Raw genomic sequence first — 25078 nt, 5'->3', positions numbered from 1 at the left:
CGCGCTAAACAATTTAACACTGTTTCGTATCACTTTTCAACACTTTGCTGTTTTCATCCTCATCTTTCTTGCCGTTTGTTTCGTTTCGTTCAATCTGTAAGTTTAACGAGTTTCTGTCACGCCATGAGCAAACTTTGCCACGCTTAAAACCCAGTCGACGTATCAATTAATCCAGAAATAAATGTTTCCACACCGTTCGTGGTAATTAAAGACGGTAATAATTCATGTACAGAAAGAAAATTAAGATACGCGCGGGTCAGTGTCGTTGCGTTTATTATTAATTTTCGTCGTCCCAGTGTTATCAATTATGTTGGGTGGAAATAAAACGACACGCACGTGAACTTCGACTCACCCTTCAACGGTTATCGTGAAGGGTCTAGGCTGCGTTTAAAGCGAAACAACGACGTCAAGGTGAAACAATTAGAGATCACCGCATTAGCGTTACTCAACGAAGAGAACACAGCAACAAACTAAAGGAAACAATTACGTTTGAGAGCGCTGATTAAAATGTTCGCCATATTCTCGCGACTTAATGTCATTCGGTTTCTTGGACTTTTCGTTCGCGATTCAATTTAGAATACCTAATTTTTGAAACGTGATTAACATTGGTATACGGAGAAGAATGTATCGTCGATTAAATATACAGGGTAAAGCACTTTAGATAACTGTAACAGCATAATTCTGGCGATAGAAGTCTTTCGTTCCATATCTAACTTGAATATTTATCGCGCGTTTGATTCGACGAAAGTTAAAACGTAGAATTTTTGCAAAGAAAACACAACAGATATTATTGTTTGAGAGTCAGTTTTTGAATTAATGAGCGACTGACAGTTAGGAAATTGGAATATTAATAATATTGCTCATTGTTTGAATTTTTTCAATTCGTAAAAATAAATATTTTAAGCGTCATAATCTGTGATGCATTCGCTGGACAAGCAAAAATATTTTTACTGATGACAGAATTGACGCCGTTTCAAAGGTAGAAAACGGATGAAACAAACAAATTATTAAAGTATGCTAAAAAAATAAAAAATATAAATTTATTCTTTTAGAAAGAATAGATCTTTTCTTTCGAGGGAGGATTTAGTTTCTACGTACCGTTTGCAATCGTTTCGTTCCAAGGCCTCGTCCAATAAGTTATCGGTCCTGGAAAAGCCTCGCTGCGACACTCCAGTACAAGTGTTTGACCCTCGTAAGCACCAACTAACTGGTTTTCAATCCAAACCATCGGTTGAACTGCGAAAAGAAATACCAATATTATTACATGTGTAACTTAGCGATTCGATGGATGGAAACTTCGACATTTCATTATATATATATTATTTTATTTGTACGTAAATGCAAATAAGAATCACAATGGAACAATATTTGTATTAATAGGGAGGATCTTGAGCCCCTATAAATTCCTTATAAAAACAAAAATTAGAAACCGATTTCCATCCTCCATCGTACGGTATACAAACAGAAATGTATATCGATATGTCAACAACTAAAAGGAGCAATGTGATTCATATTAATGTAAAAAAATGGTTTCCAAGATCAAGTAGGTTACGAAATGACGTTCAATTTCAGCACAAAGTTGGGATTTCGAGAACCCTTATTTTAATCAATCCGTGACAGTGTCGACAGGTCGGCTCGTGACAGCAGAGCTTCGCCGCGGGCAGAAAATATTTAAGGCACCACTTCCGTCCCGGAAACAATGGTCCTCCGCCATCTGCCATTCACGATGTCCCAAGTGGCGTCGTTATATGCTATGCTTTCGCGACATATTCACGGCCACCTTGCGAAACCTCAAATTGTATTTTCGAGCATGCGTGTCTAATACCCTCTCCCCCGCCCCCCTCCAACAGTCGTTCTTCACCATTCAACATCGTTAGCGCTCGTAACAAGATAGATTTATGATACGGTCACGAATTGCCCGCCATTTTTCTCTCGAAAGATTTCGGTTCGTAACGTACGGCCGACCCGCAAAAATAGAACCGTTTATTATTCAAAATTTTTTAAATTTAGTTCCGTTCGATAATGTAAATATAGGAGCTTTCAGAAAATTAAATTTTTAAATACAATTTCACATTCGTGGTTTTCTAAACCCTTTTAAACCAGAAAACTTCTTTTCTGGGAATAAAATTAGACTGTAGCATTTCGGTTGTGCTTCAGAGCGGATCAATTTTAAATCCAATTAGGAAGCAATTAGGTCCAAAGGTACCGATGTGCACTTCCTCTTTATCGGACGCGACTTTAATAGGAAACGTTTCACCGGACAATTGTATGAAGAAGGGAATGATTTAGGCTACTTACAGTGAACAACGAGGACGATCCTCTTGCTGACTGTCGGCGGAACTCCATTTGTAGCTATGCATAGATAAGCTCCCATGTGAAGACGCGTCACCCGCGTTATTTCCAGCTCCGAACCCTCGATGCTTTCCACTAAAATGAAACACAAATACAAACAATATTTTAATAAGCCAAAAGATTGATTCTTTATCAATAGAAGTGTCAGATAAGAAACTTTCACAAAAAACAAACACAAAATTGTACAGAAATAAATATAGAGATAAATAATTTTATTCATCGCGTTAATGGGGGTGTAAAGCTGAAAAGAATTTTAAAAGGATTGGTAGAACTCATTGTACCATCTCTACACTTCATTTTCTGGATTGCTGACCTATCGGAATCATAAAATATTTTAATAAGCCAAAAGATTGATTCTTAATCAGTAGGAATGTTAAATAAAAAACAAACACAAAATTGTACAGAAATAAATATAGAGATAAATAATTTTACTCATCGCGTTAATGGGGAGTGCCAAGCTGAAGAGAACTTTAAAGGGATTGGTAGAACTCATTGTTCCGTCTCTACACTTCATTTTCTGGACTGCTGACCTATCGGAATCATAACATATTTTATTAACCCGAAAGATTAATTCTTTACCAGTAGAAGTGTCAGATGAAAGACTATAGGTTTTGATCTGAAAAGAGCAGAACGTTCAAGAATAATTTAGTAAAAGAGTCACTCTCGAGAATCTAAAAAATTCACAATGTCAGGACTCGTATGTTCCTGAACTAACAGCTATGTTTCGACTGCACACACGAGATCCAACATTCATAAGTTTCCGAACTGCACATATAGGGTCAAACTGGTGAACAGTAGTCAAAGGAAGGCTCGAAAACGACATAAGGCACAATCACGCGAAAACTGAAAATATTAGGTCAATGATTTCTCAAGGTTGATTGAACCGAAAGCAATGTTGCGATGCTTTTAGTGTCCATTTCGATGTTTGGTTTCGATATTTGTTCAGCGAGATGGAACATGCGTAGGTTCACGTGAGAGAACACCGTTGACGAGAAAGGATGCAAATTGGATAACGATTTTATGAAATGTAGGGGTTCCGCAAAGAATACTACGTTAACCTGCTATGAAATTGCCTATCTCGTGCATTCCTCTTTGTAAATGCGAAAATAAATTTTCTTTTTAAACAGTGAAAGTAAATCTTACCGAATATTAATATGGAGGGATTTTTATTGTGGTTTGTCCAGTTCAGTAGAAACCAATTTCAATAATTTAATAGAATAACGGAAGATGAACTTTTTTTATTGTGTTTTTATTGTATTCGTGGCAGTCTATTATAATTTTATTTTCTATATTACATAATGTTTACTATTTCTACTATTGTTGCATAAAATAAACGTCTGTGACGTAGAAAAACGTTTAAGATATAGTAATAGAAATCGTGTATATGTATACGTAACATCATTACATAAGCTTAAATTATAAAGTTTGGTCGCTATATTTTCGTGAAAAGTAAAGTTCGTTTATTTTTTAATAATCATGCTGCAACTTTATTATCTATTGGTAAACATTCTATTATAATTTTATTTTCTGTATTATATAATGATTACTATTTCTACTATTCATGCATAAAATAAACGTTTGTGACGTGGAAAAACGTTCAAGATGTAGTAATAGAAATCGTGTATATACATTCCATCGTTACGTAAGCTTTAACACTAAACCTACCGGTGTTTCATGTATACCCATTCCTACCATGACCGGTTAAATGACTCTTTTACGAGGCAACGTACTTATAATTTGTACATTATATGTATAGAAACTTGTGTTTTAATGTTTATTCGTAAGATATCCTTATTTATGTTAAAAAAAATTTTATTTTCATCGGATACAAGATAAAACGCCCTTGAAAACGAATTTCGTTCCAAGTCGATACCGTAGTTAGTTCTAGAGATAACACTTATTTAAGAAAAAGTACTGGCTAGTAATTACGCAAACATCTTGTATTTAAATTTAAATTAATTTTTAATTAAATAAACAATTTCTAATCCAGTTTTATCGTACACTAGTCGTACCATCAGTAGGAATTGCTGAAACTTCTTTGGGTATGTAGCGTCAAAGTAAATTTCAAAATAAACATAGAAGATAGCAGAAATTATAGTAGGTGATATGATCATTAGGTAGAAAATGAAATGCCCTTTAAAATGAGCGTTTGTACAAGTCGATAGCTTTATTAGTTCCGGAGATATAGCGATTTTAGTTTCAAGTCGATGCGGTGGCTAGTTCCGGAGATACGAGGGTTCGAAGCGTTTGTTTACGTTTCATTGAGAACAATGAGTTCGCGCGCGTGAGAATAGTAAACAGTGCGTAGTAAATTCTTGGAAATACTACGACTTCCTGGTCACGTGACTGTCTCGACTCACGCGCGACAAAGAGGTACGTCGCGACGCGTCAGACGGAGATAGAGATAGTCAAATTAAGAAAAATACCCCTTTACATAAATTACGATATCTCGAAAACGAAAAGTCAGATCGCCAAAAACCAAAAACCATTTCAAAGAGGAAGCTTTGCCGCTGCCAACGGTGGCTCAATCATGAAGAAAATATTAATAGTTTCGAAACTGCACATAATTAAAGTTTTAGTATTTTTAATGCGCGTTAATAGCCTTTTCTAAGGCGGAGAGCGGAATTTTAAAAATTACCTTTTACGTAAATTACGATATCTCGAAAACGGAAAGTCGGATCGACAAAAACCAAAAACCATTTTAAAGGAGAAGCTTTGCCGCTGCCAACAGTGACTCAATTATTAATAAAAAACTAGTAGTTTCGGAACTGCACGCGTCTAAAGTTTAACTATTTTTAATATGCGTTGTTAGACTGTTTTAAGACAATGGAAACTAAAAATTCTCTCCTTTCGTCTTTGCTATACATATAGTTCCTATTTACATCGGAAATTAACCAGAAATTGGTACCAAATTTTGTCCAATTTTTTACAAAAAAACCATAAATCATTCAACCGGTCGGATGACCGGTCGTGGTAGGCAAGACAGACTACATATTTTTCTCAGAAAATAAACAATAAGAATAGAAGTGGATATTGTAAAATTCATTACACGTATAGTATACGAAAAGTCGTGAAGTTAAATGGCGCTAAAATATTATTGCATGTTGGAAATTCTAAACGAAATTTTAAAAACGATCATTTGACCGGTCGCGGTAGGTTTAGTGTTAACTATAAAGTTTGGTTGCTATATTTTCGTGAAAAGTAAAGTTGGTTTATTTTTAAGTAATTATGCTGCAACTATATTATCTATTGGTAAACATTCAAACCGCCAGGAGTCGTTTGGGAGAGGGTTGTGCTGAACGCAAATAGTGCAGCCTCGCAGGCAAAAACGGTAAACGCGGCCGAGAGATCTAATTAGACTACTCGAAGGAACAGGTAAACAGTGTAACCAACTCTAAGCGTTTATGCTGCTACATCATTATAACGAAACGGTGTGTAAGAAGACGTCCATTGTGGATTGAGATTTTCCACACTGTTGGAAGCAAAACGGAGAGAACTAGAGTTGATTCTAACTTAATTGGCCGTTCAAAACCAGTTGGACCATCGGGGAATTATGCTGGACAGGAATTTCGTTTCTGTGTCTAATGATATGCTCTTCCTAAATCTTACCAGTAAGATTAGATATGGTAGTAAGTACATATGTACGTTTGTTTGGCTAAGCGAAAATTATACGATATAGTGTACAGTTTAACTAAGACCCCGAATATGTCTATAGATTTACTTGAAAGTGTGTACGTTCGCTAAGATTACGTTTATACTGTAGCATTTGCATTACAGTAGTCCCTCGATTATCCTACTTAATAGGGGTTGTGTAATCGTGGGCGTTGGAAACTTTTTTCAAAAATATTAATTGAAATTTAAAAAATTAAACAAAGCCATACGTCTAACTGGAATCAATTACGACAATTTAATCACGCGTTGTAAATTGTTTACTTTCTCTGTTACAATTTCATTTTACAAAAAGCGCCGTAAATTTTATCGTTGTTCGAACGAACAATGAGCGAAGCTATTTTTAAACAATTTTTGCATTTTCATCGCCGCGTATCCACCGTCGGGCAAATGCGAATGCCCAATTTTATTCTAACGCGCATCAATGCCGCTTCATCGACAATACAATTAATTAGGTAAATTTCATTACATTTCAACGCCGTGAACACACTTCACAATTTCGCAGCGGAGTTTAATCAATAAATATAGTTCAGTGTACCTCGATTAATTGTCTTGGACTTCGAAATTGTTTCGAACAGCTATACTATGTACCGATTTAACTAGATCCGTCGAAAATTTCCGAAATTAAAATACATATACTACTATGCGCTCGAAATGTTCCGTTTAAATTGATCGACACAAATATCCCCGGAACAATTGACGTTAACTCAGACAATGTTTGCGCAACTAATTATATAACGAACAAACATATTGTTTTCGAAAAAAAACCGTGTTTGTAAATAACAATTAACCGGTAACAGTATTACGAAAGTTACTATCTACAATTTCAAATAAATATTGAATTCTGCGAAAATATTGAAAGTCAAAAGTAAGAACGTCCAGAGAAACAATCTGTGTTCAAGAGTTTGTTACTGATATTAGAATGAAAATATTTTTCCAGATATTTAAGAATCATTTTAAAAGATTTATAAAGTAACGTTTAAGAAACAGGGGATGTTAATTTGCAAATAGTTGATGCATCGTTGGAACACTGAGAGACTCTTCGTACGAAACTGCAGCTTCATAGAATATTCGATCGTTTTGAATAATGGCAAACACATTAGAAAGTACAAACTAGCCCTATATCCCAAAAATGATCACGCATCAAACGTGGCTCATAGAGTTAATGAATTAATTAATGAAGGTTATTTTGAAGGCTATTCGTATGGAAATAAATTCTAATTCCTTCACCAAATGATCTGATTAATTAGGAAGAAAGGAAAGAAATTATAAAAATTTCGCTTTATGGAATTTTAATTAGATATTCAAAGGAAATTGAATGAAAATTTACTTTGTCCGAAAGGAGAAAAGAATATCACATTTTATCAGAGATAACAGATTCTGTAGAGTGTAGGAACCAGAATTTCTAATTAAATAATTTTCATCCAGAATATTAATTACGTCCATTCGCTTCGATCGTTTTAAAATATTGGTTATTATAGCTCTAAAAAGAAAAAGTGTGTTCCTATGATATTTTACCCCATCGTCAAAATCAAGTTAAATGGGACACTCTGCGTTCTACGTATTTCAAAATTATCTTAGAATACCGAAATCGTGCCACACAGCACAATTCTACTAAACGCACAATGGAAAGAGAGGCACCTTTGTAATTAGTCAAAAGAAAATTCCTCTCATACGGTTCGTTGCATTCATTCGCCACAAACGAACGGAAAATGCACGTCTTTTTAAACGCTGGTCGAACAGAATGTTCAGCCCGTTGAAATTTCATTTCGCGCGTCGAGCTGTTCACCCTTAGGCAATTACGAAAGCATTGTCTCGAACTGTTCTGAAATTACTGACAGGAATCCTCAACAAGGAAGACTTTGCTCTTCATTTTTCTCTATCAGAGCTTTCTCGTACGCCAGCTGCAATATGACGAAACCCAAGAACGGACAAGAAAGGAGAAAACGGTGTACAAGACTGACGGAATATTTTATTTTTCACCCTACTTATCGCCTAATGGAATCGCGATCGAACGTTCTACGGAAACGACGGCTGAAGAACAGGAAGCGAATGAGGAGAATAAAAGAAGTAACGACAAATGCTTAAAACGATTCCTCAAAACCAAGCACGGACGATAAAAGATTCATCCGGTGAATAAATCACCGGAAATTCATTCGTATCTTTCGTCTGTCGCGGGAAATCCTTTCGTCTTGCTTTTACATTCCCCGTAGCAACGACGAAGGACGAAAATACTCCAACATGAGATTCGATAACCCCGTTACAACGTCTTCCCGCATATCTGAGGGTTTTACACATTCAATTTACGGTATTTTCGAAGTATTCGATTAGACCTTGTTAAAGATGCCATTCGGCAATCAAATATCAGCGACCTTTCGAGAAATATAGAGTAAACGTAACTATAGACTATAATTTCTAGAATTTGATCTCTTTTATTTTATTTGTAAATTTGATTTTATTATCCGATTTACAGAAATGGATCTCGTGGGAGCATTAGTCTAGTCTAATCTGTAATTCGTTTCTTTTCAATGAGTTAAATTTACATCAAATTGACTACGATAAAGTAAATGTGAGCCATTTTGGTAAATTTATTTTCGTTCATTGCATATTAGAGACACGAGAAATAGTTTCGAAATGGGTTCGCGTCGAATGCTCGAAAGTCGAAAAACACGCAGCATAGTTTACGCTGTCAAGACACGCGTTCAAAAAACGCAGCGAGTTCTCAGCGAAAACAAAACTTTGTAAAAGATTTCGCGCTGTCAACATTGTTAAGGCTTCCACAACTTTCGAATCTTGCGCAATCAGCAGAGATCTTCGGATATCCGAGTCCTTCGAAACCTGATACGATTTCCAGAACCTTAGAGAATTTCATGACTTTGTACGTCTTCGGAGCCATCAAAATTTTCAAGGCTTCCGGAGGTTTCATCGTCTTCAAAAGCTTCAAATGTTTGAAGACAGTCAAGCAATTTAAAGATTTTATGACTTCCGTAACTTCTTCGGGGCTCCTCTAAATTTTTAGAGTTGCAAGGATAAGTATTTGATATATTCGAAACCATTAAAGATTTTTACGATCGGTAAACATTTCTTCAATCTTTCAACATATACACACAGATTCAAAAGTATCAGACACTGTATACATGCTTGGTCCTAATTCATTTGATTGTTTAAAATCTCGATGACGTTAATAATTTTTGATTCAAGAAGCCAGAGGTCGAATCAAACTTTGACCAAAATCGATACTTCTCCCTTAGTTGTTCTATTTTAAGTATTTCATAATCTGATCGATATATTTAATAATTTAGCCACCTATTTTGAAACACGAGGATTAAATCGTAAGTGCAATTCTATTCAGAGTCTTGATATTCGACTTGAGGTTGAAAGGGACAAGAGTTTGAAGGTTAAGAGCGGAGGTTGGGTGAAATGTAAGGCGAGAAGGGAGAAACGTGGAAAAGGGTAGGTTAACCCTCTTGCTTACGTACCTGCACATATACATATACATTCAAAAGTATCAGACACTGTGTACGCACAACTTCAACGCTTCAGATTCTATGTTTGGTCCTAATGTTTGAACATTTAAAACCTCGGTGACGTTAATAATCTTTGATTCGGGAAGTTGAATGAAACTTTGACCAATATCGATACTTCTCTCTTAGTTGTTCTATTTTAAGTATTTTATAATCTGATCGATATATTTAATAATTTAGCCATCTATTTTGAAACACGAGAACTAAATCGTAAGTGCAATTCTATTCAGAGTCTTGCACATGATATATACACGCAGATTCAAAAGTATGTAACACAGTATACACACAACTTCAACGCTTCAGATTCCATGTTTGGTCCTAATTCGTTTGAACTTTTAAAACCTCGATGACATTAATAATCTTTGATTCAGGAAGTTGAATGAAACTTTGACCAAAATCGATACTTCTCCCTTAGTTGTTCTATTTTAAGTATTTCATAATCTGATCGATATATTTAATAATTTAGCCACCTATTTTGAAACACGAGGATTAAATCGTAAGTGCAATTCTATTCAGAGTCTTGACATTCGACTTGAGGTTGAAAGGGACAAGAGTTTGAAGGTTAAGAGCGGAGGTTGGGTGAAATGTAAGGCGAGAAGGGAGAAACGTGGAAAAGGGTAGGTTAACCCTCTTGCTTACGCACCTGCACACTGTACAATTCAAACCGTCCCTTGCACTTCCGTGCACAATTAGTCACGGAATAGGGTTGAACAGAGGCGCGATGGCGGCGAGAAAGGTGTACGGGAGAATCGGAGAAATGGCGTATCGAGCAAAGAGCGTACGAAGGAGAGGCGACCGAGTAATTCGTACTAGAACCACGGAATGATAATTAAGGGGTGAAAGGACGGAGAAAACGACCGACGCTTTGACAACTCAAAAACAGAAGCCCCTCTTCGCGTCGATTTCGCCCGAACGAGCAAATAAGGCTGCATATCTCCGCACCGAGCGTATCGATTTCCGAATTCTACAACCGGACCAAGTTCCTCACTCGTGCGGTTTTAGCCAGCGGCTACAACCGTTCGTTTATATAATTGAAGTATCGAAGTATTAATTGAGGATCTATGTAACGAAGCTTAATTGGTAGGCCGGCCAATGTAGGGGATTAATACTTTCGTGGAAAGATCGTCTGAGAAGCTTGTCTAAAACGATTCATGTCAAGTATGTTTCACCAGTTATCGGTTGAAAAAGCGTCAAAGCTTTAAGACTCCATCGAAATTAATCTTGTACAGAATTTTTCAGTCACAACATTTTTGGGTTCATTTTCTACTATACAGGGTGTTCAGCCACCCCTGGGAAAAATTTTAATGAGGGATTCTAGAGGCCAAAATAAGACGAAAATCAAGAATACCAATTTGTTGATGGAGGCATCGTTAAAAAGTTATTAACAATTAAATTCAAAAATTTCAAATCGTTCTGGAAAAATTATTTTCGGTTGTGGGGGTCAATTACAAGCATTTTTGGTCAACAGACATACCCCCGAAATCCTACTCAGTTTCGAGAAAAAAATTCAGTACGGACGGAACTTTAAACGTTAATAATTTGTTAACGAAGCCTCCATCAACAAATTAGTATTCTTGACTTTTGTCTTATTTTGACCTCTAGAATCTCCCATTAAAATTTTTTCCAGAGGTGGCCGAACACCCTGTATGTAGATAGAATAAGGTCGTGTACACCTAGATTCGAGAAACGCTTTCTTTTCGAAACGTAAACACTTATTGTTTGCGAAAAAGTATTTTAAAAATATTTGGAAATTACTGAAAATAATTTCCTTTTGTAATATAACAAGCATCACTTCCTTTTTTTGGTTACGAAACGCGAGAGAATTCGACACGTTCGAAAATAATACTTGGAAAGTTCTGCAACCGCGTGATTTTTTTGGTGATTTATAGAATCTTTGACATAGTAGAACACAAGTTCCTAATAACTGGGCATAGCTTCATGCCCAGTAATGATTCCGTACTGGCGGGAAAAAGGAAAAAGACACGATAGCCTCGGTACCAAAGGATTTTCTCAAAATTGATACACGAGGCAGTCACGACGTAAAATTCAAAGTAACAAATATAGAAACAATAGAACTTTGAAACTTAAGTAGTATTATGGAAAAGTGATTAGAGTTATTAAATATAACTAAATTGATAAACTTGAAATTAGTCTTCAATTTGTATTGGAACAAATTATGTTGTAATGAGTTGGTTGGAAATAAAAAATCATTTAATCAAATTGTTAGCTTATTAACGTTAATTAAACAACTAAATAATATAATTCAGAAATTCAAATTTAGACCCACTCTACAAGATGGTCGAAAATGCATAAATTGACAAATTTGAAATTAGTCTTTAATTTGTATTGGAACAAATTATGTTGTAATGAGTTGTTTGGAAACAAGAAATCATTTAATCAAATTGTTAGCTTATTAACGTTAATTAAACAACTAAATAATATAATTCAGAAATTCAAATTTAGACCCACTCTACAAGATGGTCGAAAATGCATAAATTGACAAATTTGAAATTAGTCTTCAATTTGTATTGGAACAAATTATGTTGTAATGAGTTGTTTGGGAATAAAAAATCATTTAATCAAATTGTTAGCTTATTAACGTTAATAAAGCAACTAAATAATATAATTCAGAAATTCAAATTTAGACCCAGTCTGCGAGATGGTCGAAAATGTAGTAGAGCATGTAAAACCACAACGTAAGTGGATAATCTGATAAGAAGAAAATGTACAGCGAACATCCAGCAAACTGTAGTTTATACTGCGCAAGAATTATGGAACAAAAACATTGCTGTACATTGTTTGTAGTGATTTGATGTCGCACTGTTTAAGTAGTATTAAATTATTTGAACGTATCAGTGTCATAAAATTTCTTATTGTATAAATACACTGCAAAGGTGGTAATAGATTGTTTACGTACTAGAAACGTAAAAGATTTGATCAACACGATCAGATGACCTAAATTCCATCAAAGATTGACTAGATGGACTAGATATAGCGTCAGTAATAGAAAACATAATAAGAAAAACAAACTGTCACAAACTTTAAAAGATAAGTCAACATCAATTCCGAAACAATGCATTAATCATATTAGCGAGTCAATGCCTCGAAGATGTAGAACAGTGATTGTTGCAAAGGACATGACAACAGACTATGGAAACCTAATCACAGTTTGAACACTGCTGTACGCGTATATGTCATTACATAGGGTGTATTCAAGTTGAACGATCAAACAGTGCCAGGAAGTTCTGTGAATCCAAATAAGATGAAACTATTCTGTAATCATAGGTTCGAAATAGCTTCGTTTAAAAGTTATTATAAAATTGTTTAAATAAAGAAATCGATAACTAGCTTGCTGTACATTATAATAAAAAAAATAAGTAATGTTTGTAATATGTTTATTTGAAGATAAATAAATCATAAAAACGATTGGGAATAAATATGCAACAGAAACTGATTGGCATGATCAACGATTCACTCAGAGACATTTGCACGATCGTCATGAAATTTGTATAGCGCTGAATTAAAATTGTTAACCGTGTCAATTTTGCAATTAGTGTCAATGGCGGTCGACATTTTGATATGAAGAATTAATTGTAAGTAAATATTCATGCCATGAATATGATATAACTTTTATTTGTACCGTCATAATTTTGGAATATGTTTGAAATCAACATTTATATAATATTTTCAGTGTATTTTCGTTCATAAAACAAACTGTCACAGTTCGATCATTTAACTTGGGAACTCTGCGGATATTATACACAATTCGTGTTTAAATTTTCAACATGTCACGGTGTATTAGCCATGTCCTTAATATTTCGATGCTATGAAAATAAACGCAGTTGCTCAAATTATCCGAATTTCGGTTTTTTCAAACTAATCAGTGATCAAGCGTTTCATTTTCGTAGATAAAAGCAAAAATCCATAGTCTAAACGATCTCAATTATGGTTAAATTTAAGCACGTATGATATCGAATGACGTTAAATCCACGATATGGTGTTTCATGAAATTGAAGACAATGACTGACAGTATATCTGTTGGCACTGTACATTAATGTATTGCAACCGTATGCCCCATCAATTACACCACAAAAGCTGCACCGCATACAAGGGCCAATGCATGAATGAAATCACTGGTAATGGACGAGAACAACGAAAACAGCTTGAGACAAATTGTAACGAAACGTACGAGTCCGTTCGCGTAGATATCGATCATCGTCGGGAACTCGAAAAGATTTATTTATCGCTCCGAAAAATTGCGCTCTCCCGACGGGTTACATTCGTTTACATTCGTTGCGAAACCTCCCTTCAAATACTTGTGAAAAATGGCAAAATGTAAATGTTCTCATTTAAATTTCCCAGTATAGGGAAGTAGAAAGTTGCCTTTATTTACTCTACTAAATTTTACACTCGCACAGACCCCTTGCTCACTCTACTGAATTGTACAAAAGTTTCGATCGCTGCTTTTCACACGACTGGATTCTGCTGGGGCAGAATTCTGTTTCTACGTCCGTCATCGAATTCGACTGAAGCGACACTTTAATTCCATTAGCAGTACCAAAACTTACTAATTACCTGCATAAAACTTACTGCATAACTGTGATTGCATTAAAGCGAAGGCACTTTATCCATTGAATTCTATTGATATAAAGCTTCACTTAGGCTCATTCTGTCTAATAAACTCAATTAAATTGTACTTTCATCGACGTTGTTGAAGTTTACCGAAAGAGACACTTTTACTGACTGTGCTCAATTCTGTCCAAGTATTGAACTAGTCAAGTCCACAATATTAAAATTGAATGCTTGTTCGTAAAAGAAATATAAAATTTCGTAACTGGTGGCTACTCAAATGATGTCGAGAATCATTTAATTGTAGTAGCAATCAAAAAGGCAACTATCTGCAAAATTACAAATTCCTTTACTAATTGCAATAGAGCTCGAACGAGTGAAACGACTAAAACATTTCCACAGTCCTATCTCCACGTTATCGTTTAAATCCAGGATCCCGCTAATTAAAGACCGCTTGGTCCAAATCACAGTAGTCAATTATCCAACGGATATCGAGCGATCATATCTACGGAGCGCACGGGCTCGGAGAAACAGTTTCATCCAGCTGTCAAACCTCGCCCGACGTGTCTAGTTTCGCAATAAAGATCTGGCGCAATCAGAGAAGCAAGGAAGAAGGCCGAACCGTCTGTCACGCCTTTATTCGCCAGGCAGGAGGACCGGTGTAAGGTATGCGTTTCTCTACGAGCAAAGTGGCAATATACGCGGAACGAGGCAAGGGCGAGTGAAGAGTAACAATGCGAGCGGAGAAAAGAAGACTAGAGCAGATAAAGGGGAAAAAGGAAGAACTCCTCTCTGCTGAATCGCGAGCAGAAGCGACAAAGAGTTCGGTGCAAGGATCTGTAGAGGACATCTTAGACCAGGGGTGACGAATTGACGGCTCGTGAGTCGCTCAAGGCCCGTATCTCTACTTTTCTGTTCCGCGCAGGTGCAGTGGAACTACCCCCTCTACTCGACAGAAGTGGGACCAAGGCCCGCGTGGCAGTTATGACTCATGGCTAGCGTGGGACTCTGACAGTGGGGTTATTTTAGACCAGGACTGAGGAACTTGCGGTCCTTACCATACCCAGTTGACTTCTACAAGTATACAGTGAGGAGCAAAACTGAATACACGTACGATATTTCAACAAAAATCATTTTTTATTCAATATGCGCATGTAGAATACAAAAGAAACAAAATACTTAGTATTATCTACAATTTTATCTTGTTCATATTTCTTGATATTCATATAAACAATATGAATATTTCTCTTGTTTATTTAATATTGTTGTTCTACAGGCTTTGGAGAATATATATAATATGTTTGTTTAAAAAATATTGTTTAGTAAACATTATCATTCAGCATTTTAGTCGTAATTAGAAGCAATTATTAAGGTTAAAGGTTTATGAACAAAATATTGGTTTGACAACTAAGTAATTGCGGATTTCTTTAATAAAATTAAAGACAATTTTTTCATGGAACAAAATAACTTTAGTTGTCCAAATTTAACAATGACCTTTTGCCATCTTTGAGGCAACATCATAATTCCATGTTCATAAAAGTTTTGGTTTCTATCGGCAAAAAACTGAACCAAGTGTGATTTGATGCCATCATCATTATTGAAATTTTGACACATCCCAACCAAGCTTCAATAATTTTTGCCGAGTGGCCAAAGATGTATGTGGCCTTGCATTGTCATGGTGGAACACAGTACCTTTACAATTTATCAATTCTGGTCGCTTTTCTTAAATTAAATTATTTAGTTTGGTTAGTTGTTGAATGTGCACATCTGAGTTGATCGTTTGGTTGGGTGGTAAAAAATCAAAGTAGACGATTCCTTTGTAATCCCACCAAACTGATAACATAATCTTCTTTACACACGTAAATATCAACTTTGGTTGTCGTTCAATCTTTTTCGATTGACATTATTGTAAACAACTCATTTTTCATCTCTAGTTGTCAATCATTCTAAAAATTTTTGAGTTTCCATTGTTCAATCAACGCCAAAAAAAGCTACACGATGGATCGATTAAATGTATTTTCCGAATGATGATTAAAGTACTAACTATCAGACAGCAACATGGGTTTGACGTTTCGAATACATACAAATACGTAACAATTCAACTAAAACTATGTATCAGTGAAATCCGCAATTCCGTACATAGTGGCCAAACCAATATTAAGTGTACCAAAATATGAAATGTTTCCTAAAAATCAGTTTCGATGCAAAAAAATTGACATCACAAATATTAAATTTGTTTTGAAAAGCCAAAAGATTGTAAATAATGCTAACTATTTTGTTTCTTTTGTATCATACATGCAAATATTGAATAAAAAATTATTTTTGTTAAAATGTCGTAAGTGTTCAACTTTGCTTGCTGAATACAAAATTCCCAATCGATCTGTCATCACAGCGAGACTAATTGACGAAAGGGGAAGAAGTTCCTCAGACCTGGGTGGGAAGATAGGAAGGGTGGAAGGTTTTCAGTCCTGTTTTAGACCATTTGGAGAGTACGTACCCTCGTGCCAGTTTGACAAGGTGATCGTGCCTCCTGCTTCACGACGCCACGAGACCTTCGGTTCCGGGGTGCCCGTCGCGGCACACCGTAACGTCACGTTGCTCCCCTCCCGCACGACCATGTCTGTGCTGGTAAGGTAGTCCAGGATATCCGGAGGCACTGAAACAATGACCACATTGCAATGCTGTCAACCCGCCACCCACGCGTACGCGCGCACCGGCACGCTCCACCGCGACGCCGTTCGCCCGGATAGATGGCTATCTGGCCAGATCTACCGATGTTTCGATATATATTCGCAAATATTCTACGCCGGGCGAGCATGCTGGTCCAGCCACCGACGAATGTGACTGTTCAGCGCACGGGAATCCGATCGTAAAACCTCGAATCCGCTCGAACTACCTGACACTGCCATAAGTTCCGTTACAAGTGCGTCAGTGCTATTGTGTCAGGTCATCCTATGAGTAATAGCAATATTTTACCCCTTTTCAAACGACACGATACGAAATAATTTATTTCCCATCGATAATCGCGATCGGGGTAGCTGTCAATGTACACTCCGGGACGAAAAGATAGCACATTTGTAAATTATTATAATTTCTGTTTATTGAACATTACAAATTCAGCTTTTCAGACTGCCCTTGTTGATACATATGAATGAAATGAAATGAACCCTCCTTAATCTATGCATTTTTATTTAAAGAAATATTGACAAGATATAGAGGGACAAAATGATAGCACACTTAACGAAAAACTTTAAGCATAAAACAATTAACGATTAAAAATTAATGCTTAATATTTTGTAGAACCTCCTTTACATCTAATAATTTCAATCAATCTATTTGGTAAAGTTTAATACTTTTTTGACTAATATTCTCTCACTCGTCCAAAATGCACTGTTTTAAATCGTTAACATTTTGAAATTGTCTGCTATTTTGGTATATGGTTCTGGCAAGATGTCCTCAACAATTTTCAATAATGTTGAGGTCGGGTTGCTGGCCAATCCAAAGTACGAATGTTTTGCGAAGAAAAGTATTTCTTTACCGCTTTCGCCGTATGAATTGCGGCATTATCTTGTTGTAAAATGTATTTATTTCCAGCAATTATTACAGCATATGTGTTTAGTTGTTCATTTATCATTTCAATATATTGTTCACTATTCATTCGCCCTTTTATAAATTTTATTTCGATTTTACCGTAGTATCCAATACCCGGCCAAATCATTACGCTGCAGCCTCCCACTTGACGACGACTTAAAATTGCTGTTCTTTTCTCAAATCATGATAGTAATAACCTAAGCCGTCTGGCCCATCCAAATTAAATCTTTTTTCGTCAGTAAATATGACTCTTTTCCAGTTTGTTGCCATATTTATATGCTTTTCAGCAAACTGTAAGCGGAACGCTTTATGCTCTTTCTTTAACCAAGGTTTCTTCTGCAATTTCCTTCATTTTACATGCTTACATGTTTGTAAAACCAGCACTTTCTGCAATTTCATCCTTGAATTTGATGCTATTCTCATATTGCACGTCTTTCACTAGTACTTAAATTTCGTGGACAACCAGAACTCTAATTTTTTCCGTAATATTCGGGATTTTTTAATGAGTTCATAATAACCTTACGACTTCTATTTACAACTTTCGATATTTGTGCAATTGAATATTGTTCTTTCTTTAACGTCAATATCGTATGTATTCCACATTCATTTAGCTTTTTTCCACGACCCATTTTTAACACTTTATTGCATTCTTTTTAACCAAATAAGCACGAAGAACGGTAGGATACACATTATCTACCACGTTTTACAAGGAATGTTTGTTATTCAGTAACTTATACACAGTAACGCAAATCTGCTACTTGTGCTATCATGTTGTCCCGCTTGCGGACCAAAATATTTGTTTTCATTCCTGGAATTCTGTTGAAGTAAATACTGTGGATGATATTCAGTATATTATAGACATAAACATGCCCATAAATGTGAACATATTAAAATATTCATTTTTTTCAGTTTATAATACCAAACGGAAAAAATTATAAAATGTGCTATCCTTTTGTCCTGGATTGTCATTTGAGTGACTCAAGGGATAGCTATATTCGAACGATATTGTTATTAACTCCTTCCCGTACTTTAACGAGTCTGACTCGTGACAAAGATTTTGGCCCAAACATAAATATCACGAGCCAGACTCGCGAACAGAAAGTCAGCCCAAACGTAAACATCACGAGCCAGGCTCGCAGACAGCAAATCACGATCGCGATTGAGTTTTAGTTCCTATCAGTACGCCACAAGAGTCGGTCACGCTTCTTACAACCTCTGTTACAAAGCAGTTTAGCATCAGTCTGGTCTGTTTACAGCGCGTTGACGCCTATCGTTTGGGCCCGGATTTCGTTGAGCTAAATGGTACGTGAAGGGGTTAATATAGTGCTCATTAACGATCATTTCTTGAATCTTGTACGAATTATAATATACGTGAAATTTTTAATTTTAATTAGAAATTGTGTAAAACAACGAGAGTTCAACGAATGAAAATTTTACATTTCCGAAATTTTGTAAAATATTCGAGTATCGTTTTGAATCGTCCGCGAAAGCGAGGTAAATTTCCAATTCGGAACAATTATTAATTTTCTGGGTCTAAGGTTGATTAAAACCATGCAAGCAGGAGAATTGAATGGCCATCACGACCCTCTGGCGTGCTCGACTCCCCTCGTCTTAACGCGCACGACAAGGGTGTGCGATGATCTTTTGTTTTGCAGCATTGGCTCGCCATAATTGGCCGCGCTCGGGGACTTTAATCGCCATTTTAATCGCAGAAGGGAAAGTGTTTTGTTACGCACGGCCTGGAAATTTAATGGTATATCGCGAAGTGTGAAAATAATCGTGCCCGGGTATTTCAGTTTATAATAACAGAGCTCTCGACTTTAGGCGAAAGTAAGAGGAACGAGGAGTTAATGAATTCACAAAACGGCAGAGAATTTATTACGGTTCGCTAGACTTTTCATGTCAGTATCGACAATCTGTAATTATATTTCGGAGGAAATTTATTAATATAAATGGCGTATTTAATTCAACGAAATATGTGTTTCCAGGAATCAATTGGAATTGCAGTTGAAGCTGCAATAGAAACGTGATTCTGGCCACAGGCTTGAAACTAATTTACATATGTAAGTACCAAAGAATTTTTATTTTTGGTAATCATACCTCGACTGCGGATGTTTGTGTCAATAAAATATGATAAAATATCCCAGTGACATATGTCAAATATGTATCATATTTTTAATGTAAATCAAATATGACATATGTCGAAATATACAAGTATATGCAAAATATATTCAAAATATGTTCAAATAATTTTATTGCTTAAACATAATAAATAATAATATCGAGAATAAAAATCAATTATAATTTAAATTACAATATGTTACGAGTACTTTTTTAATATTGTCAAGAGATAGATGATGACGTTTATCGCTTAAAGTCAATTTATAAGCTGAAAACGAACGCTCAACATTACAAGATGTTCTTTAACAATCTGACCTCGTAAAATTCGTTTCGGTAAAACCTATCATATAAAAAATATGCAAAACATACCTTATGCAAAATAAAAAATATACTTTTAAGGACCTCTAATAATGAAACAAACTTCTATTTAAGTTTCACTCTCTTATTTATATCCTAGAATCATATGCATTTGCATAAACATCCACAGTTTAATAATAATATATACATAAAATATTTAACAGTGTTCGAATGACGTATATTATTGTATAGATATAATAATAATAATATACATTTTATACAGAGTGTTCAGTTAACCCTGGGAAAAATTTTAATGGGAGATTCTAGAGACCAAAATAAGACGAAAATCGAGGATACTAATTTGTTGATTAAAACTTCGTTAAAAAATTATTAAAACATTAAATTAAAAAATATCAAATCATTCACGGAAAAATTATTTTCAGTTGCGGAGGTAAATTACAATCATTTTTGATGAATAGACGTAACCCCGTAGTCTTACGCACTTCCGAGAAAAAAATTCGTTACCAAAAATCTAAGGTGAGGCCAGAAATGCTTCCCCGAAATTTCATGTGAATCTTTAAAATGTCATAACTTCTGAACGGATTAGAGGATTTTAATGTTTAAAAAAGCAAACAACGCGTATTTTGGTATAGAATATGTAGAAATTCTAAGAATTTCCGAAAAGTTGTTCCTTAACCCCGCAAATTGAGAAAACCCCCATAAAAATGGTCCAGTTTTCAAACAGCCATAACTCCTACAATTGTGAATATATTTTAATGAAACTTTTTTCAGAAGTAGAGCTCATGGGTACCTACAAAAAAGTATTAGACAACTTTTCTGTTGAGCGTCAAATAAATTTATTAAAAATGAAAAGCATATTTTTAAGAAAAATTGACAGGGGGTAGGTGCCTAAATTTTTCGGTGAAAAAAAAAATTTCAAATCATTCTAAAAAAATTATTTTCAGTTGTAGGAGTTAATTACAATCATTTTTGGTCATTAGACATATCCCCGAATTCCTACCCACTTTGAAGAAAAAAATTCTTTACTGAAAATATACGGTGTGGCTGGAAATATTTCTATGACTTTTTAACGAAGCCTCAATCAACAAATTAGCATTCTTGATTTTCGTCTTATTTTGGCCTCTAGAATCTTCCATTACAATTTTTCCCAGGGTTGGCCGAACACCTTGTATACAGCGTGGGGCACATAATAGTCTATCAGTCACTTACAATAGCCTGATGAAAAAATGTTTCGGACAAGAGTTAATCAGTTTGAGCTATAAATCTAGATATAAAAAATACTAAAGAAAGTTTTTTTATTATAAAAAGTCAAGGTCATTTTCATTTTTTTTTGCATTGCATATTTTTTGCTTCATTTTATTATAATTCGTGTCAAGACGAATTCAACCACTTAATATACCATGACATTCGGTTGACCTTGATTTCAGAAATTTAAGTTTAATCAACAGAAACGTTAATATCGAAAATTAATTTATTTCAATTAATTTACAATAAGTGCTCGAATTGTAAGCCATTTTCAGTTAACTTTCACTCTCTCATCTATTTCCTAGAATAATATGCATTTGCATAAACATCCGCAGTCTAATCATAGCAAACAGTGGAATATTGGTTTAAATTTTGAATTTAATTTCCTGTATTTGCTTGGGATAAAATTGAGTAATATCGAATCGCGAATGGTATTTCTTATTATATACAGAAATTTCTGTTATTTTATTTCCACCGCCACCACTCCGCTGCTATGAATTCGATAAACGTTTCTCGGAATAAACAATTAATCGAAGTTACAGTTATCTACTAAGGAAGGTGAATGCAATTAAAACTGCAGTTGCGAGCGTATGGGAAATATTAATTACATTATAGCCGGAGGGGGGGGGGGGAAGTTTCACGATGACGTCAAAGGAATTTCTCGAACGAGGCGAAAGTAATTCTGGAAAATTGGTTTAAAATACAGGAAATTCAACGTTTTACGGGGGAAAATGTAATTGCATTGTGCGACGAGCCACCGGGATAATATTAAAAAAATAAGCAAGCGTGGCCCGATCAAAGGTTCCACGTTGGCTGGCTCGAGCCAACAATGAACCGAAATTAAATTTCGCCGCGCGCAAAGCAACGCGGTTCGCGGTTCCTTCGACGTTTCATTAATCGACACTCAACGCTTTCGGAAGTGAGGTTCGCAAGGCGTGAGGACGGAAAACGACCACCGAACGCATTCTTCGCGGGAATTCTGCGGGATAGAAGGAATTTCGTTCGCGGTTTGCTCTCAGTGCTCCAGGAAATAGAATCGAATATTGCCGTCTTGCACGCAGCCATAATGCCTGTCCGATTTTCTATACACCGAATTTACAAATAATTTACTCCTACAAAGACTACAATAACTTTTAGATATTACAAGAATCTAAAATTAACGCGACGTTGGTTAATGCTTGCGTTCGAGGAAAGTGTAGATCCTTTAATCAAGCATTTTATTGGATTCACAATTATTTGAGGTACTCGGAAAAGAGTTTAGCTTACAGGGAGAAAAGTAGAATATGTGTTATGATATTTTAATAATCCGATTTTCTATACACCGAATTTACAAATAATTTACTCCTACAAAGACTCCAATAACTTTACAAGAAACTAGAATTAACGCGACGTTGGTTAATGATTGTGTCCGAGGAAAGTGTAGATCCTTTAATCAAGCATTTTATTGGGTTCATAATTATTTCAGGTATTCGGAAAAGAGTTTAGCTTACAAGGAGAAAAGTAGAATATGTGTTATGTTATTTTAATAATCCGATTTTCTATACACCGAATTTACAAATAATTTACTCCTACAAAGACTCCAATAACTTTACAAGAAACTAGAATTAACGCGACGTTGGTTAATGCTTGCGTCCGAGGAAAGTGTAGATCCTTTAATCAAGCATTTTATTGGGTTCACAATTATTTAAGGTATTCGGAAAAGAGTTTAGTTTACAGGGAGAAAAGTAGAATATGTGTTATTTTATTTTCATACTGTACTGTACGTGTTGAAAAATTTGTCTTCTTTTTAAAACGCCATTTTTCAGTACGATGTGAAAAAACCTGTTTCGAGGGAGACGTGTTTAAAGTTTAAGTAGTAAAGCTCACTTCGGAATTCTGTGTCAAGCTCCACGGAAAACATTATGTCTTTCTAATATTATGAATTTCTGCCTCAATATGTTAGAACAGTATTCTTGAAACGTCAAATTATATGAAAATAGAAAAAAATTGTTCTTTTATAAAACCGTAAATGTGGTGCTCCTTTTAAAAAGTTACCACAGGTTGAAGGTCGCAAAAAATTGATTGCATGGAGAAATTATTGACGGCAAGTGCATAAAAAAGAAACGTTCATATTTTTTACAAATTAATTTGACTTTACCAAATAATTGGCAATTACCAAATAATTGGCCTGTACATAACTTTTCTTAACAATCTTTTATACTAAAGATTTTAATCTAAAAGTGGCCACATCGTCGACTCATAGTTGCTCGCAACAATTGAAAAAATTTGTTTGCTTAAGGGTTTGTTCTACGTCGATATCTGCGTTTCAACATATAATATTCCTGGTAAACGCTCACGGTAAGAATTAACATATCTCGGAGCATACGAGGCACTTATAATTAGCAGGAAAGGGGGATTTTCATCGTTGGAGGATTAAACTTCTCTAATTGGATAATATAAAGATTATTAGCCCGGAAGTGAAATCATCGTATTACACAAAATATGAATATTGAGAGAATAAGTCTGCCAAAGGAAATCTCAAAGGCAAAATCCACGATTTTAGTGTTTTGTGTTAACTACTTTCAAAACAATTAGTTCAATGCTAGTGATTATCGTTCGTGCAATGAGATAAATTCACGTTTAACGCATTTAATACAGATTTGTAAATTCAGATAAATGTTTTAAAGAAAATTTTAATTGACATAGAAATAAAATATCATGGATTAAATGCTATAACCCGGTAACAGAAATGGCTGGCGTAAATATCTTTCTTTCAAATAGGATTCAATTGTTCTACAGCAGTGTTTCTTAAACTATGGTCCTCGAGCCTTTGGGAGCCTGCAAGCTCTGACAAAAAACGAAGCATATTATTTAGAGGAATAAAAAAAATTTTCCATGCTAAGACCTTAAAACTTTTAATGACGTTCCGCGCTACACGTTTGTTAGACCAAACCTTTTCTCCACAAACGTTATTTAAGTCCAGGTACAGGGACGGACTAAATATGAAATCGGCCCAGAAACTTTAGATTTGTCCAAAACATGTGGTTTTGGACCACTATTGAAGCGACTCTACAAATCTCCAGCTCCATTGCTGCACGAAGAGTTTCCACTAGAAAGAAGCTATCGGACGAAAAATATTCAAAAGCTTCCACTGACCAAATCCCAGTTTCTCATGGAGATTGTTACTCCTCCAGATAGTTCCTTCCAAGACTGTTTGGTATCCTGTTCTTCTTGTGAGTTTCAAAATACGTGTTCGGAAGATAAAGTACCTCTATAACGAACTCCACGCAAGAAAAGGTCCCCGAGCGTAACTCGAACTTTTCAAGCAGGTTTTGCACGCTTACGGAACTTGTTACCCTAATTAGAATGATAGATGGTCTCAGATGTAGAGAAAGCTGGACGAAACTTTTGTGACATTTAATGGTAAATTTCCGTAGAGTTGATGAACAAGAAAATACAGCTACGTCTACGTCAATGGAAAGGTACGTGTGACAAAAAGCACAAATGGTGGTGCCACTCTTTTCAGTCGTACAGAGTTACTACAGGTTATAAACAACAAAAAGGAAGGAATAACGTGAGTTGAAAGTCAGGTAAATAAACAAGATTCCTACAAGTGTCTCCAAAATGATAAACTATTCGTAGAAACTAAATGCTTCCTAAGAGCCATTCAAAAGCAAGTAGTTGACACAAGAAACTACCAAACGTACATA

The 25078-nt window shown here is 35.4% G+C and overlaps 1 protein-coding gene across 1 annotated transcript in view; it reads right to left on the bottom strand.

Moving 5' to 3' along the window:
• Positions 1-25078, bottom strand: part of LOC143342152 (lachesin) — a 248704-nt gene that overhangs the window by 23791 nt on the left and 199835 nt on the right. Inside the window, exons 4-6 of the mRNA XM_076765734.1 lie at positions 16612-16770; positions 2299-2427; positions 1099-1236 (exon numbers count right to left, since the gene is read on the bottom strand). Coding sequence (XP_076621849.1) covers positions 1099-1236; positions 2299-2427; positions 16612-16770 — 426 coding nt within the window. The remainder of the gene's footprint in view (positions 1-1098; positions 1237-2298; positions 2428-16611; positions 16771-25078) is intronic.

Source organism: Colletes latitarsis, chromosome 5 (assembly GCF_051014445.1).
Source record: "Colletes latitarsis isolate SP2378_abdomen chromosome 5, iyColLati1, whole genome shotgun sequence".
NCBI lineage: Eukaryota > Metazoa > Arthropoda > Insecta > Hymenoptera > Colletidae > Colletes > Colletes latitarsis.
Note: the sequence above shows the minus strand (reverse complement) of the source record. Positions and strands in the feature narration are given on the sequence as shown.